General features: G+C 33.1%; 1 protein-coding gene across 4 annotated transcripts in view; it reads right to left on the bottom strand.

The window, feature by feature from the left end:
• Nucleotides 1-348: 348 nt before the first annotated feature.
• The window catches only part of LOC101895780 (protein quick-to-court), a 95,181-nt gene continuing 77,140 nt past the window's right edge, over nucleotides 349-18,389 (bottom strand). For 3 of the 4 annotated variants that reach the window (XM_020036795.2, XM_011294292.3, XM_005183676.4), the window contains exons 3-7: nucleotides 17,686-18,143; nucleotides 16,619-17,621; nucleotides 14,209-14,307; nucleotides 10,193-10,282; nucleotides 349-1,164 (exon numbers count right to left, since the gene is read on the bottom strand). In XM_020036795.2, coding sequence (XP_019892354.2) covers nucleotides 961-1,164; nucleotides 10,193-10,282; nucleotides 14,209-14,307; nucleotides 16,619-17,621; nucleotides 17,686-18,143 — 1,854 coding nt within the window. In that variant the 3' untranslated portion in view covers nucleotides 349-960. The remainder of the gene's footprint in view (nucleotides 1,165-10,192; nucleotides 10,283-14,208; nucleotides 14,308-16,618; nucleotides 17,622-17,685; nucleotides 18,144-18,389) is intronic. The other variant, XM_005183677.4, reaches the window with a different exon arrangement.

The following is an 18,389-nucleotide window of genomic DNA, read 5'->3' as shown; positions in this document are numbered from 1 at the left end:
GTACTTTCATTCTAATACCTTATTTAGACTATCATTTTTATCTGAAAATGATTTTAATTTTATTCTTATACCATGTTCAGACCATCAGTTAATCTGAAAAGGAATTTTCCATGATATCTAAATTTGTTGTACTTTCATTCTTATACCATGTTCAAACTATCATTTTTTCATCTGAAAAGGATTTGTATTTTCATTCTTATACCATGTTCAGACTATCATCTTTATCTGGAAATAATTTTTTCCACGATATCTAATTTTAAATTATTTTTAATATTTCAGATATATTTATATTTTCTTCAAATTAAAAAAAAATCATTCTGATAATTTAATTTAAAACACCATTTGAAATTTATAATATTAATAATGAATATTTATTAATTTTTATTAAATAACATAAAACACACACAAAATAAAGGACACACAGAGATAAAATTCGTAACAATTCTAATTTAAAAATATTTTTTTTTTGTTTCACATAAAAAAATAATAAAATTAAAATTGTAAAATATATATAATATATAATAATAGAAATGAAAATTATTCTAAACAATAAACATAAACTCTGCTTACTTAAGAGGGCTAATAGTGGGAAATCAACGAAAAATAAAATAAAATTGCTGGGAATTCAAAAAAAAAAAAAAAAAATGTGACAAAAAATTTAAAAAAAAAATACAACCAATTGGAGATTTGAATTTTTTTCAAATAACAAGAAATTTCGGTTTTGAAAAACTTTAACTGGTTATTTAATGGTGGTGGTGTTGAATAATAATAATGGGTAGTTTCTTTAATATTTATATATTTTGTTCATATAACATTAACTATATAAAATTGGGGGGCCAAAGGTTGTTTTCTTTTGTTTACTTGAAGCCTCATTGTATTTAAATTTTTAACTACTTTTGTTTTTATTTCTTTATTTTTTAAGATTCCCTTTTTGTTGTTGTTTTTATTAGCAATTTGTTTCTATTTCGTTGACCGGGCCTTGTTGATGACCTGTTTCTCGGCTTCGCTGAACTCCAATATGGATTCAATGGCCTGCAAATGGCCCTGTGAATTCTCCTTGTCCGTCAGGAAATAGTAGACGGCACTTTTGAGGAACTGTAGCGTCACCTCGGGATCCACATGGGTGCGATTCTTTTGAGCTTCCAATAAACGGCGATAAATGGTCTATTTTGGAGATCCATGGAGAGGGGAAGTTTTCAAAAATAAAGAGATTACATTACACAAAGAAAAAGAGAGCGGGAGAAACGGAGAGAGAGATGGAAGAGAAGAGAAAAAAGTAAGGAGAGGTACAATTTATATGTGAATTTCAGCAATTGGTAAACAATTTTTGAAATGGTTTTATTTAATAACTCTTTCCAGGGATGGGATTACATAATTGATAGTTACAAAAAAATGAAAACATTAAATAACTTATGAAACCAAAAATAAAATAATATACCCAACATTATTTCTGTGATAAGTTAACAATAAAACAAATGAAATTAGGTTATGTACATTTTAATGTGGATGGATGTCATGGAACGGATTTGATTATGGTAGGTGTTAAATATAAAACATTAAAAATGTGTCAGTCGGTTTTGCCGACAGCTCTATTACCCTCAGCCAATGTTCGATTATTTAAATATATATTTGAGTTCTGTTATGATTATTCAAATTGTTTACCCTTTGTGGAGGGAGGTACCATAAGGAGTGGACCGATATATCCCATCTTCACAGCACTTCTTGCGTTAGTTGAAATAATGGGATGTGTGAAATAGGAAGAGAATTAGATACTTATTTCGGATTTTATAATCGTTTTGGTTATTTAAAATGTTGACCCTTTGTGGTGGAGGTACCAGAGGGAATGGTCCGATCTCTACCATCTTTATAATAGATCTTGTGTTGATAGAAATATTGAGATGTGTAAAGTCTGAATAGATTCGGATGTCAATTTTGCGTTCTAGGAGCTTCATGGATATTCCAAATGTAGACCCTTCATGGGGAGGTACCAGAAGGAGTGGTCCGATCTCTACCATTTTCATAACAGATCTTGTATCATCAAAAAATTTTAGATGTGTGAAATAAGAAGAGAACGAGATGCTTATTTCGGATTTTATGATCGTTTTGGTTATTCAAAATTTTTAACCTTTGTGGGGGAGGTACCAGAAGAAATTGTTCGAACTCTAACATTTCTATAACAGATGTTGTGTTGATGTAAATATTAAGATGTACCAAGTCTGAATGGGATCGGATATTAATTTCGCATTTTAATGAGCTTCATGGATACTCAAAATTTTGACCCTTTGTGGGGAAGGTACCAGAAGGAGTGGACCAATATATCTCATCTTCAAAGCACTTCTTGTGTTACTTGAAATAATGGGATGCGTGAAATTCGAAGATAACCGGATGCTAATTTCGGATTTTATGATCGTTTCGGTTATTCAAAAATTTGACCCTTTGTGGGAGAGGTACCAGAAGCAATGGTCCGATCTTTACCATTTTTATAACAGGTCGTAGGTTGATGGAAGTATTGAGATGTACCAAGTCTGAAGCGAAACGGATGTTAATTTCGCGTTTTAGGAGCTTCATGGATATTCAAAATTTTGACCCTTTGTGGGGAAGGTACCAGAAGGAGTGGACCGATATATACCATCTTTACACCCCACCTTGGGCTAATAAAAATATTGTGATGTGTGAAATATGAAGATAACCGGATGCTTATTTCGAATTTTATGATCGCTTTGGTTATTCAAAATTTTGACCCTTTGTGGGGGAGGTACCAGAAGGAGTGGACCGATCCCTACCATCTTTATCACAGATCTTGTGTTGATGGAAATATTCAGATATGCCAAGTCTGAATGGAATCGGACGTTAATTTCCCGTTTTAATGAGCTTCGTGGATATTCAAAATTTTGACCTTTGTAGGGGAGGTACCAGAAGGAGTGGACCGATATATTCCATCTTCACACCACACTTTGGGCTAATAAAAATATTGTGATATGTGAAATTTGACGACAATCGGACTGTTACATCACATTTTATAGGAGTTATAATTATTCAAAATGTTTACCCTTTGTGGGGGAGGTACTCGATGGAGTGGGCCGATATTGTCCATTTTCACACCTAAAGTAGCAGTGACGAAATTATTAGGATTTGCAAAGTTGGAACAAAATCGGATTACCCTGTCTCTTTCTGTGCAGTAAAATATTTTTGTTTGAAAATTTCGACCTTTTGTGGGGGAGGTATCACAAAGAGTGGCCGGATATATTCCACCTTTGCACCAGATCTTGGGTTAATACAAATATTGTATTGTATGTAATTTGAAAACAATCGGACTCTTACATCATATTTTATAGGAGGATTTTATATGAGTTATAATAATAAAAAATGTTGCCCCTTTGTGGGGGATGTACTCGATGGAGCGGACCGATATTGTCCATTTTCGCACCAGGCCCAGCATTGCCGCAAATATTAGGATTTGCAAAGTTGGAACAAAATCAGATCATCCTTTCTCTTTCTGTGCAGAAAATATTTTTTTGAAAATGTTGACTGTTTGTGGGGGTGGTACCAGAAGGAGTGGACCAATACTGTCCATCTCCGAATTCGATCTAAGTTTGATAAAAATATTACGATGTACCAAGTTTCGACCAAATCGGATACTTCCTTCGAGAGTTATCGTGCGCACCTACCAGTCAGACAGACGGATGGATGGACATCGCTAGATGGACTCCAAATGTGCTGAAACGGATTTGGTCCTAAGAGACCTAGGGTCTAAAACATTTTCGATGAGACACGTTTTAGCCGTATCAAATGATATATACACTCTATAGTCATATGGCTGAGGGTATAAAAAATAGTAAACCATAAAATATATATTTTTTTTTTTGGAATGGCATTATGACAAACAAAACCCAAGAGAGTGTTTAAATGTTATTTCATGTTTTGCTGCTGTAAAAAGTTAATAAAAAAAATTAACAAAAAATGAAATTAATGGATGTTAGAATGAAACCAACCAGATGTAACCTACATTTTTCCAACATTTATTAATTTTATCATGATTTTCAAAAATATATATATACGTATATATAAATATAATATATCATCTATATAGATATATGGATGAGTCTGTTGTATATATATAAATATTTTATAAGTTTTCTTAAATAATATATATATTTTTATATTTTTTTTTTAATGAAACATGCTAAATTAAAAAATAAAAATTATAACATCTAAGGTGTTGAGATTTCTTTACATTTGAATCGAGTTTTACTTAAACGAAATATTTATTACACATTTCAAAATGTTTTTATATATTTTTTATTAAAAAAAACTCCTAAAAATAATACAAAATGTATTTATTTTCTTGTAACTGTTTTATGTTCTGTAACTTCATGTCTGTTGTGTGTATCTTTTTTTTTTTGTTCTCTATATTTGTTTTTTTGTATTTTTTACATACCTTTCACATCTCTGGTTGTGTAAGACAATTTTTACTATATATATATTTTTTGGATTATATATATGTATTTATTTATACACAATTAATAAATTTTCTTACGAGACTCATAGAACATTTACACAACAATATTTGTAATCGAACTTCAAAGAAGAAAATTTTTAAAAATTATTATTATTTAATTTTATTATTTTTTTGAAAAAAAAAAAACGGTAGAAGGAGAAAGAAGAAAAATATATATTTATGGTACAGAACAAGAGGAAACTTATTGGAAAGAAGGTTTTTTTATTATTACAAAAATATATATTCACTGAAAACTCAAGATAAAAATAAGTATAGATCATAGTTTTTTTATTTCCTATTTTTTAAATGAAAATTATTGCCCTCAATTCCATCAAACCATTGCTAATATATTAAAAAAACACACACATACATTTAAATATTTCATTTTCTATTGGGAATTCCAAAATTATATAAAATCTCCGGGAAATATTTATTAAAACCAGTAAACGGATATATTGTCCAGGAGTATCGGAATTTCTATAAAAAGCTAAAAGGAATTTATTGTTGGATGACCTGAAATTGTATAAAGTCCATGCAAAGTTTCGATAAATCGCTTCGCTTTGTTTGAATTTTCTGGTTTCTATACCCTGAAACCCTATGCATTGGATATATAATAATTTTGGTGGGACCAAAAAAATTGTAACACCGCAAAATATTGGTCTTGGATCAAAGATGTTTTATATGGATCGTTATATTTCGCCGAGCTGCTACTGGTAGCAATTAATCCCTGCTACAGGTAGCAATTATTTGGTGGGTCCAAAAATTTGTAACACCGCAAAATATTGGTCTAAGACCAGAGAGGTTACATATGGATCGTTATATCTCGATGAGCTGTAATCACGCTACATGTAGCAATTATATTCCGATCCTCAAATGCATGGAGTTGGGGTTAGGGATTAGAGTCAGAGCATTAAAGAGTTAAAAGGGACGAAGGCAGAAAAATTCCGGATTTTGCATTTGCTCTATAATAGACCAATCGGCGTGAAAGTTATCTTGGAGTAAGAGTTGAAGACTAAGTAGCAGCATTTTGGATAACCATGGAGTGATATTTGCCTGGTAAAATGGACCACAACGTTTGTGTAAATTGTTTTGAATACCTATCGACACTTCATAGGGCCTAAATGTTGGACAAATGCCACCGATCAAAAATTAAAGAAACCAAATTACAACAAATTAAAAAGTATCAGTTTCAGCCGACAGATGTATACCCTCAACCAAATGTTCGATTATTTATTTGATTTATTTATGATTATTCAAATTGTTGACTCTCTATGGAATAGGGGCCGAAGGATTGGGCCAATATTGTCCATGTCGTATTGGACCAAACTAAATATGATATAAGTATTGCGATGTGGTAGGTTCGGAGTATGTCGACTACTTCTTTTTTTTTTAGAAAATTTTAAAAGTGTGTGCGAGGTGCCACATGTAGTCGACCGAAGTAATCCATTTTCCTACTTCATCTAATGCAGATAAAAATATTGGTAGGGGCAAAATGAAAAGAAAATGTAACATTTATATCTAATTTTGTGCGGAATCATAAATTCCATATTCATCTCAGGTTTCTGGTTGAGAGAAATGTTTCGCAAGTTATAACAGATAATGTTTGTATGTGTGAGCAAAAATGTTTGTATGTGTGAAATTTGAAGAGAGTTGGATGCTGTTTTCGCTTTCTTTGAGCGCTTAGTTTTTCAAACTCTTGAACCCTATGTGGGGGAGGTACCAGAAGAAATGGTTCGAAATGGTTATAACAGATTTTGTGTTGATGGAAAGTCGATTTCATACCAAGTCTGGATGAAATCGGATGTTCATTTCGTGCTTCGTGGATATTCAAAATTTTGACCCTTTGTGGGGGAGATACCAAAAGGAGTAGACGGATATATCCCATCTTCACAGGATATCTTGTGTTAGTAGAAATAATGGGATGTGGGAAATAGGAAGAGAACCGGATGCATATTTCGGTTTTTAAAATTGTTTTGGTTATTCAAGGTAGGGAATGTGTGAATTTTGAAGAGAATCGTACACTTATTTCGAATTTTGTGAGAGTTATTCAAAATTTTGACCTTTTGCGAAATAAAACCGTTATTTGGTCGTATCAAATGATATATACCCTCTCTGGCCAAACGGCTGAGAGTATAAAAATGGAAAGTCAATTACAAACAGTCGATTTGTGTCACAATCAAAGTCAATTTGAACTCCTGGTTTTATTGAAATATTAAAAGTAAATAAAAAATAAAAAAAGTTGCCAAATAATGTTGGTACCTTCCACGTCTAAAATGTTAGCAGAATTAGTTGAAGAATAAAAGGACGCTTTATGGAGTCAAGATTTTTTTGAAAAATAATAACGTTAACAAAACGAGAGATGAGTCTTTATATCTATCTTTATATCTATATCGGTGCCCTTTTTCCCACAGTTACCAATCCTAGAAAAAGATTATAAAAAATCATGAATCACACATAAAGCAATCGCAGGCCACGATATATTTCAAATATGAAACATCATAATATCAGTTTCCACTTTAGTTGTCCTATTCTCTAACTGGTGAAAGACAGAATTACCGACAATTATCGACAATACCAATTTTCCAATTTCGATAATTAACGAATTTTTTCGATAAGTAGTAATTACTAAAACCTACCGATAGAAACAATGCTGTCAACTTTAATTAAACATTTTTATGAAATTTCCCGATCCTGGTCGGCTACTACCGAAAGAGTTGCAAAATTGCACTACAGGTTAAAAACGTAAGCAGAGCTATGAGAATATTTCAATGAGGTTATTCAAAAATCATGGCTTTCAATAATTATTTGCTACACTTTTTTTCTTTGCATCAGAATTTGGGAAATTACATTCTACTCTTTAGTGGAAAAATTCCAAATAAAATCTCGCAATATACCATCCAACTTAAAAAGTCTATAAATAATTGTAAAAACTACACGTAAAACTTGTTTGAAGTTGTATGGACTGCTTGCTGTCCATTTTTAAATCGTGAATCGTTTAAATTCGTCAAATCAAAAGTGGCATAAACCAGTATGCCGCCCAGTTCGATGTCGTTGAGTTAAAAAATAATGTTCGTTAACAAATCTAAAACATTTCAATACTTATGTTGAAATGTGAATGTTTAAGAATATGATATTCTAAATATTAATTATGAACAATAAATAAATCCGTACTGGGATATTCTATTTTTGTGTCATTACCGACAAAAATCGGTAAATTTCAAATGAAGTTCAGGTAAAAAAATCATAAAGTTGATAACATTGTTAACTATCGGTAGGTCTTAATTGAAAAATTGCTGTTATAAAATTGTTATCGATAAATGTCGTTAACTACAGGGGCATGCAAATGCAGGTACGTATGCCTGCGAAGAGTGTAATTCTCTCCATACAGCCATTCCCTCTAACAGATTTTTGAGTTACCGATAAATATCGGTAAAATTGAAACCAAAAATTGTAAATAAAAAGTCTTAATTAAAGTTCACGTTACTTTTGATATCGCTTGGAATCAACGACTACTTTTTTGGTCGCCGACCTACCAGAAAAAAATAGCTATTTATCGAAATTATTAGTATTTTTATTTTACCGATTTTTTTCGATAACTTCAAAAAAGAATCAGAGAGTTATCAAATTGGGAGAACATAAAATTGAGACTCTCTGCCCGGTCCTGAACTGTATGCATGCTTTACTGTACTAGTTTTACAATTTTTTACTTAAGGCCCGTTCTCGTACCCGAAAACCTAGTAAAACTTAGAGGCCAAATAAAAAATAGTACCATGGGTTGCCTGCTTCTGATTGGCTGAAATGTTGACTTTGAAGAATTGCCATCCAATTTTGACATTTGACCAGACCATACTTTCGGGATATTTTTTTACTAGTTATACCCTCCACCTTGAAAAGGAGGGTATATTAACTTTGTCATTTAATGTGTTATATACCTAAATATTCGTCGTAGACCCCATAAAGTATATATATTTATAATCAGCTTAAAAATTTTAAGTCGATTTAACGACATCTGTCTGTCCATCTGTCTGCCATCGGTCTGTCCGTCTGTGGAAATCACTCTAAATTCCGAAAAAAAATGAAGTAGGTTGATAAAATTTTACTCAAATGTATATTATGTCTGCAGGACTTTTTGTATTGAAAATGGGACACGCTTTCGTATAGCTCCCATATAACGGCACCTCTCGATATTCGGAATTGTGATGATTGGAAAGACATTATTCACCGAAATTGTTTTAAATTTGGTATTTGAAGTTCGTAATGGATACTACAGTACATGACAGAAAATTGTCTGTGCAGGTATAGCGCTTACATAACAGTACCTCCCGATATTCGGTATGTTGATGATATTAGCGACATTATTCACCGGAATTGTTTCAAATTTAGTATCTGAAGTTCGTGATGAATACCACAGACTATGACAAAAAATTGTCCATGCTGGTCCACACCTTTGTATAGCCCCCATATAACGCCACCTCCCGATATTCGGTATTTTGATGATTTTTGCGACATTATTCACCGGAAATGTTTCAAATTTGATATTTGAAGTTCCCAATAGGTACTACAGCCCGTGACCGAAAATTGTCTGCGTAGGTTCACGTCTTCGTATACCCCCCATATAACGGTACCTCTCTATATTCGGTATTTTTGATGATTTTAACTACATTATTATTCCAGCCGAACTTATTCCAGCCGAACTTACAGCTTTTTTACTTTTTTAGATTTCTTTTCCAATAGTTGTCTGGCCGGTTTTTTACGAAATTTTGTTCAAAAAAAAAGTTTTAAAATTGAATTTTAAAATCGATTTTTTAAAATATTATGTTAAATAAGTTTACAGAGCCTTGTAGGCCAAAGGCAGTATATTTTTTTATTTTAAATCTTTGTTGGGGATTTGAAATAAATATTTCAGAGATCCCGACTAAATCGTGGATTTTGCAAGGGGTTTCAATTTTGGTTAAAAAATAGGTATTTTTTTGGATTAATTTTTAACAGCTCTAGAACATTGCGATATTCCTGAATTTCTTGGACAGAAAATCGTGAACTTCTTAGATGTATGAAATCGGTCATATTTTGAGGGTATATGTATGTCGGTAAAATTATCGATATATTTTTTCTTATTTTTCAAAACATTTTGTATCGACCTTCAAATTTTTTTTATATAAATATTTGAATCCCTCAATTGTTTTTTATAAATGATAGAATATTTAATAATATTTGACCTATCACATCCTTAAAAAGTGAATTGTTTTTAATGCAAATGACTTCCCTTCATTCCACATCAATGACATTTTTAGGTTAGGTTATGGTTACAATGAACGACGTTAGATGAAAATTTACAACAAAAATATGAATATTAATGATGTTAGACAGAGAGAAAAAAATGAAATGAAAATAATGGAAACCAAAAAATTATATGACATCACAACACCGCGTACAACCAAATACAGAAATACACCATGGAGCTCCTGGGGAACCACCAACAAAAAATGAGTGTGAAAAAAAATCCGCACTTTAAAAAAAACCCAATATGAAATTAGTGAACTGGTTTTGATTTTAAATGAAAAATAATATTATAATATTAAAAAAAATAATATTTAAAAAAATAATACTCAAACCCAAAAAAAAATCAAAAAATTTTGAAAAACTCAAAAAATAAATTGTGTGTTCAAAACTAATATTTGAAAATCGTTTACAAACCTTACGCGCGCCGAGAACCCATAAAGAAATAGCCTCTTTTGCAGTAAGGAGAGCATGATTACTGCCGCATTCATTTCTACATTCTGCTGCCTATAAATAATAGTTGGGGGGATTGTAATTTGTTGTTGTTGTTTTTGGAAGGTATACATATTTTTAAAAACTTTTTCAATTTTTTTCTTATTATTTTTTAATCATTGTGAAAAAATCAAAAGTTGGCACATTAACAAAAAATAAAAAGAAATTTGGAAACAAGGATTTAAAAGGCTTTTTTTATAGAGAGCAGCAAAATTAAAAATTGAGTTTTTGACGGGGCGAGTGGTCAATCAGGATATTTGTGTTAAAAAGGAAAAGAGGCTAACTACGTTTTTTAAATGGACATGCAAAACAGAAGTTGTATGGAAAAAGTGTCTACAAATATTAATTTCGAAAATACATATGTTAATTAACATTGCATCGAACCAACAAAAAACTCAAACCATGCCCTCCTAAATTTATTTATTGTTTGTTAATTTTATAGAAAAAAGAACACTACTTTAGATGTGTTTGCTGGGTTAGGTTTTGAAAGAAATTGCCCTCCAACAACTACTAATGCTTTTCAAAACAAACAAAAGAAGAAATATTTGAATTTTGAAGAAAATATTAAAAAAAACATAAAATAAAAAGGGGAATATGGTCGTCATGGCCGACCATAAGGTACCCTACACCATTACAGATCAAATAAATTTAAATTAGTATTTTTTAGAATATTTTAAGGACCCCATAATCAATGGGGTTTTTTTAAAAAAAATATTTTCAAGGACCTTCAGATCTATAAACGTGGATTTTTAAATAATTTTTTTACAGAAACCTACAGACCAACAAACGTGGATTTTTAAAAAATATTTTTCAAGAACCTTCAATACTTTAAACGTGGATTTTTTAAAGAAACTTTTGCAAGGACCTTCAAAGCTCTAAACATGGATTTTTTAAGGAAACTTTTTCAAGGACTTTTAGGGCTACCAACGAGGATTCTTTAAAGAAACCTGTTCAAGAACCTTTAGGGCTATCAACGTGGATTTTTTAAAGAAACCTTTTCAAGGACCTTTAGGGCTACCATCGTGGATTTTTTAAAGAAACTTTTGCAAGGACCTTTAGGGCTAACAACATGGATTTTTTAAAGAAACTTTTTCAAGGACCTATAATCTTTTTCAAGGACTTTTAAGGCTACCAACGTGGATTTTTTAAAGAAACCTTTTCAAGGACCTTTAGGGCTACCATCGTGGATTTTTTAAAGAAACTTTTGCAAGGACCTTTAGGGCTAACAACATGGATTTTTTAAAGAAACTTTTTCAAGGACCTATAATCTTTTTCAAGGACTTTTAAGGCTACCAACGTGGATTTTTTAAAGAATATTTTCCAAGGACCTGCGGACCAATAAACGTGGATTTTTTAAAGAAACATTTCAAGGACCTGCGGACCAATAAACGTGGATTTTTTAAAGAAACTTTTTCAAGGACCTGAGGACCAATAAACGTGGATTTTTTAAAGAAACATTGTCAAGGACCTGGACGTGGATTTTTTAAGGAAACGTTTTCAAGGAAACATTTCAAGGACCTGAGGACCAATAAACATTGTCAAGGACCTGGACGTGGATTTTTTAAGGAAACGTTTTCAAGGACCTGAGGACCAATAAACGTGGATTTTTTAAAGAAACATTGTCAAGGACCTGGACCAATAAACGTGGATTTTTTAAGGAAACGTTTTCAAGGAAACATTCCAAGGACCAATAAACGTGGATTTTTTAGAAAAACTTTTTCAAGGATCTGCCGACCAATAAACGTGGATTTTTTAAAGAAACATTTTCAAGGATCTGCGGACCAATAAACGTGGATTTTTAAGGAAACTTTTTCAAGGACCTACGGACCAATAAACGTGGATTTTTTAATGAATATTTTTCAAGGACCTGCGGACCAATAAACATGGATTTTTTGAAGAATATTTTTCAAGGACCTGCGGACCAATAAACGTGGATTTTTTAAAGAAACATTTTCAAGGACCATTAGGACCTTTTAGAGAATACTTTTCAAGGACCTACGGACCAATAAACATGGATTTTTTGAAGAATATTTTTCAAGGACCTACGGACCAATAAACATAGATTTTTTGAAGAATATTTTTCAAGGACCTACGGACCAATAAACATGGATTTTTTGAAGAATATTTTTCAAGGACCATTAGGACCTTTTAGAGAATACTTTTCAAGGACCTACGGACCAATAAACTTGGATTTTTTAAAGAAACTTTTTCAAGGACCTGCAGACCAATAAATGTGGATTTTTAAAGAAACTTTTTCAAGGACCATTAGTACCTTTTAGAGAATATTTTCAAGGACTCTCAAGGGTATTAACGTGGATTTCTTGAAGAAACTTTTTCGAAGACCATTAGGACCTTTCAGAGAATATTTTTCAAGGACTCTCAAGGGTATTAACGTGGATTTCTTAAAGAAAATTTTTAAAGACCTGCAGACCAATAAACTTAGATTTGTTAAAGAGACATCTTCAAGGACCTGCAAACGTGGATTTTTAATAGAATATTTTCAATGACTCTCAAGGCTTTTAATGTGGATTTCTTAAAGAAATTTTTAAGGACATTCAGACCTTTTTTAGAGAATATTTTTCAAGGACTCTCAAGGCTACTAACGTGGAATTTTTAAAAGATATTTCTTAAGGACTTTCAAGCTTAACAACGTGGATTTTTTAAAAGATATTTCTTAAGGACTTTCAAGCTTAACAACGTGGATTTTTTAAAAGATATTTCTTAAGGACTTTCAAGCTTAACAACTATTAAGGTGGATTTTTCAAAGAATATTTCTATGAAGCCTATCAACGTGGATTTTTAGCGACTATTTTGCCAAGGACCTTCAGGCCTATCAATGTGGATCTTTTGAAAAAAATATTTGTCAAGGGCCTTAATCTGGATTTTTCGAAGAATATTTCAGGCCTATCAACAAGGAATTCTTAAAGTATATTTTCAAGGACCATCAGAGCTTTCAAGGAAGAGTTTTTAACAAAAATTTTAGGGGAACTATTAGGACCAGACTTTTGAAGACTATTTTTTAAGGACTCTATAACCTATAATCATGGATTTTAAAATTCTTCCTTTATAGAAGCCAACGTAATGGTGTAGGGTATGAACATAATATTTAAATCATCTAAATTTTCTCTTCTCTTTCGAACTAAAATAAAATATAAAAATCCAATTTTATTACAAAATTTATTTAAAAAAAATTAAATATATTAAAAATTATTAAATAAACATTATTAAATTTTGCTTTTGCCAATGTTTTTACATTTTGTTCTCGAAAAGCAAATTAAAATGTAATTTAAAATGTATTTATATTTGCTATATTCAAATTCGAATTTGTAACGGAAGAAGAAGTTGAAGAAGAAAATAGTCACTGTGACACTTGGAAAATAATCGAAAGAATGTTGGTGCAAAGACAGTGTAATTTTGTAACAAAAAGGACAAACAACTACATTTTAATGTCAAAAAAATATATCTCCAAAACTCAAATGTAAGAAGCCAGACAAATACAATGAGATCAACATTAAGAGATCAACAAGAGAGAGTAAATGAGAGAGAAAATTTCTAGAGCAAAAATAATGAAGACAATAACAAATTTCTCTTATGAATGAATGGTAGTTTGAGAGAGAAAGACAGAGAGAGTGAGATCAACAAACACTGTTAGACAGACAACTAAGAGACAGTTTATGAAAATAGGTGAAAGAGTGATTTAGAGTGGCTGTGATTAAACGAGATCTCCATTCATTCTCTTCTTGATTTCGTTTTTTTTCGTTCTTTCTTTAAATGACTTTTTTAATGGTTATTATCTATGATATATGTGGTTATGTTTCGTGTTTGATTTTCGTTTTTGTTTTGGTTTTTTTTCTTGTTTTTCCTCAAGACACAACGCAAACAAAATGCAATATGCAAAATAATATCGAAAAGAATATGATAAAGATTTTGAAAAATCTTACACGTATGTTCTCCAATTCGTCCTGGGTGGATTGCAGCTGGTGCAGCAGCTCGTTGATGGACACTTTATTTTGTGGTGCTCGATGTGCCAATTCTAAGGCCTGGAAGAGAGAGATGAAGAATAATGTTATTAGAATGATTAAAGAGAGAAAGGGAAAGGAAAGAAACGAAACGAAAAGAGGGACAAGGGATTTATTGGTCATCTTTAGCTGGGCCGGACAGTGTATCACTCCAACTGTTGATACTCCCAGAATACATTTGTTTTTCATTGAATACAGAATACATTTTTTTCAAGGACCTTCTGGCCTATCATCGCAGACTTTTCAAATAATATTTTCAAGAACTTTCTGATATATCAATGTGGATTTTTTAAAGAATATTTTTTAAGGACCTTCTGACCTAAGAATGTGGATTTTTAAAGAATATTTTGCAAGGACCTTCTGACCTATCAAAGTGGATTTTTAAAGAAGATTTTTCAAGGGACTTCTAACCTATGAATGTGGATTTTTCAAAGAATATTTTTCAAGGACCTTCTTACCTATCAACGTGGATTTTTTAGAGACTATTTTTAAAGGACATTCTGATCTATCAGCGTGGATTTTTTAAAGAATATTTTTCAAGGACCTTCTGACCTAAGAATGTGGTTTTTTTAAAGAATATTTTTTCAGGGATCTTCTGACCTATCAACGTGATTTTTTAAGAATATTTTTCAAGGACCTTCTGATCCATAAACGTGGATTTTTTATAGAATATTTTTCAAGGACCTCCTAACCTATCAACGTGGATTTTTTATAGAATATTTTTCAAGGACCTCCTAACCTATCAACGTGGATCCTTTTAAGAATATTTTTCAAGGATCTTCTGACCTATTTACGAGGATTTTTTAAAGAATATTTTCAAGGACCTTCTTCAACGTAGACTTTTTAAAGAACGTTTTCCAAGGGCCTTCTGACCTATCAACGTGGATTTTTTAAAGAATATTTTTCAAGGATCTCCTGGCATATCAACGTGGATTTTTTTTTTTCAATTTTTCAAGGACCTTCTGAACTATCATCGTAGATATTTTAAATAATATTTTCAAGGACTTTCTGACTTATCAATGTGGATTTTTAGAGAATATTTTTGAAGGACCTTCTAACCCATCAATATGGATATTTTAAAGAATATATTTCAAGGACCTTCTGACCTATAAACGTGAATTTTTAATTAACATTTTTCAAGGAACTTTTAGTCCCATCAACGTGGATTTTTTAAAGAATACTTTTCAAGGACCTTCTGACCTATCAACGTGGATTTTTTTAAAGAATATTTTTCAAGGACCTTCTGACCTATCACCTTGGATTTTTTAAAAAATATTTTTCAAGGACCTTCTGACCTATTAACGTGAATTTTTTTAAGAATATTTTTTAAGGACCTTCTACCTATCATCGTGGGTTTTATTGAATAATATTTTTGAAGGAGCTTCTGACCCATCAACGTGGATTTTTAAGGAATATTTTTCAAGGACCTTCCGATCTATCAACGTGGATCTTTTAAAGAATATTTTACAATGACCTCCTAACCTATCAACGAGGATTTTTAAATAATATTTTTCAAGGACCTCCTGACTTATCAACCTGTTTTTTTCAAGAATATTGTTCAAGGACCTTTTGACCTATCAACGTGGATTTTTAAACGATTTTTTTCCAAAGACCTCTTGACCTATAAACGTGCATTTAAAACAATTTTTTTCAAGGACTTTCTCACCTATAAACGTGTAGTTTTTGAGCAAAAATTTTCAAAGTGAATTTAACGTGGATATTTAAAGAAATTTGTTCAAGCATCTTCTGACCTATCAATGTGGATTTTTTAAAGAATTTTTTCAAGGGACTTCTGACCTATCAACGTGGATATTTAAAGAATATTTTTCAAGGACCTCCTAACCTATCAACGTGGATTTTTTAAAGAATATTTTTCAAGGACCTTTTGACCTATCAACGGGAATTTTTTAAAGAATATTTTTCAAGGACCTCCTAACCTATCAACGGGGATTTTTTAAAGAATATTTTTCAACGTGGATTTCTTTGAAAAAGTACCAAACAGATCCATTTACTGACTTATTGTCTACAAGAATATTCTTCGTATTTTTATCTACAATATTGGCGAAGACACTATATATGTAAAATGCACGGATTCCGAGTAATCTTAATCCGAATATGTCCAAAAGTGTGGAAGAGGGGCGAAATTATCCCCTCTATTAAGATTACTTTGGGTGTAAATTTTCAAAACGCCGATGCACGTGTCTTTTTTTAGCTCTACCTTTAAAATCTGCTGATTTTTTTCCGTAATTTTTTTTTTGTTGTACAGTGTCATCTTATATTTTTACCCCTCATTCGTTCTCGTTAGACTTTTTTGTTGCCCAGTGTTACTCACCTGATCAGCACGAGCAATACGCTCGGCTTCCTGACCCTTCTGGTACATGTGCAAATACATTTGCTTCTGCTTCTCTTCGTGTTCGGCCAGCTTACGCTGCAGATCTTCCAATTGTTTCTCCAATTCACGGATGCGCTCCTTGGCATGTTCGTAATCGGGAACAATGTCGGCATAGCGAGTGTTGCACTCGGCTAGTTTTTGGAGCAGCGCTTCGATGCGATCATTATTCGAACGTTTCACTTCGGCTGCGGCAGCATCTTGGCTGCGAATTAAATCTTCGATACGCTGTTCATAGAGTCGTATCAATTCCTGACGCTGCAGTTCGTACTGTTCAATGGTGGATGTGGATGGTTCACCATGATGATGTTCCCCGGCAACACCACCGCCACAGGCTCCCTCATGATGATGCAGATGACTGCCATGGGATGAGGGTGCATAGGAGGAATCTTTGGAGTGGACCGATGATGAGGTCATATCCTCAAAATGTCCCGAATCGGCAAAAGAGCTTTGCATGTCATGATGATGATGGTGATGATGATGATGCGAGGATGTGGAACTTTGTGACGCATGTGTCATAATGGTTGGCGAGGCCGAGGCGGCATGGCCCATTGGTTGGTGATGCGTGTGGCCATGCATGTGACGTGATGGTGAGGAATGTTGTTTTTGGCCATCATCGACCATATCGACAATGGGTGAGACATCTTGAGATGTCTTGAGTTCTGCTTCGCGTACTGTTACCGCATCGCTGGAGGCGGAACGCTCATCGGGTGAAGAGAGCGATGCCTTGAAGAGTCTCAACTCCACAACTTCGCGTGTCAAACGTAACAGCTCGGAATCTTTTTGTTCCAAATCCTGGCGAGCGGCACACAAGAGTTCCTTGAGGCGACGTATTTGGCGCTGGGCCCGTTGGGTGGGTGTTAGGTAGTCGGCACCCACTTGGCCCGCATAATTGGAACAATGAACCACATATTTCATTTTACGACCACTAAATGTTGTGCCATTTCTGGGGGGAGGGGAAGAGAGGAAATTATTAAAAAATAAAAACAAAAAAGTAATGCTTCTCTTACCTGGCCACATAGGGATGTTCACAGGACATGGTTGAACGACCCGATGTTGTGGTATAGGAATACAAGGAATCTAAATCATCATCTAAATAGGTTGTGGGCGAATCGGGGGTGACGGGCGGTGTCTTGGGTGTTGGTTTTAGGCCGCTGCTGGGCGTTAGTTTGCTGCCAACCGCGTTGGGAGTCTGTGTGTCTTGATGATGATGTGAATGATGCTGGGCGTTGATGGCTCCAGGGTTTGATGGGGGCCTTGGAGATCTTGGGGTTTTCACTGGTATTCCACCTCCTCCTCCTACTGCGACAGTACTACCACTCGATATATTCGTTGTTGAACCCGCTGTTGTGGCCAATGTCAATGGACGTGTATGAGTTGGGGCTTGAGATGATACTGCAGATGATGATGGAGTTGACGTTGGTGTCGTTACCGCCGATGATGTATGAATGCCGTTTTGATTCAGAGACTGTAACAGAAGAAAGGTTAAACGGTGAATAACTGGAAGGTAGTAATATTTATGTTTTATCTCAAAAGCAGAGCTTTTCTCTGGGCTGAGATTTGTCTGTGGGTTGGAAGTGGCTGCGAAGATTTGCAATTTATTTCCATCTTTTTCTCGCTTTGGTGTGAAGTTTATCTGTGGTTTTTGTTTTGGGTTTCTTCTAGGTGTTGTTGTTGGTGTTTTGGGTTAGAGAAAGGGTGTGAGTCTGCGTGT

This window comes from Musca domestica, unplaced genomic scaffold (assembly GCF_030504385.1).
Source record: "Musca domestica strain aabys unplaced genomic scaffold, Musca_domestica.polishedcontigs.V.1.1 34, whole genome shotgun sequence".
Lineage (NCBI taxonomy): Eukaryota > Metazoa > Arthropoda > Insecta > Diptera > Muscidae > Musca > Musca domestica.
This window is presented reverse-complemented; position numbering and strand designations above follow the sequence as displayed.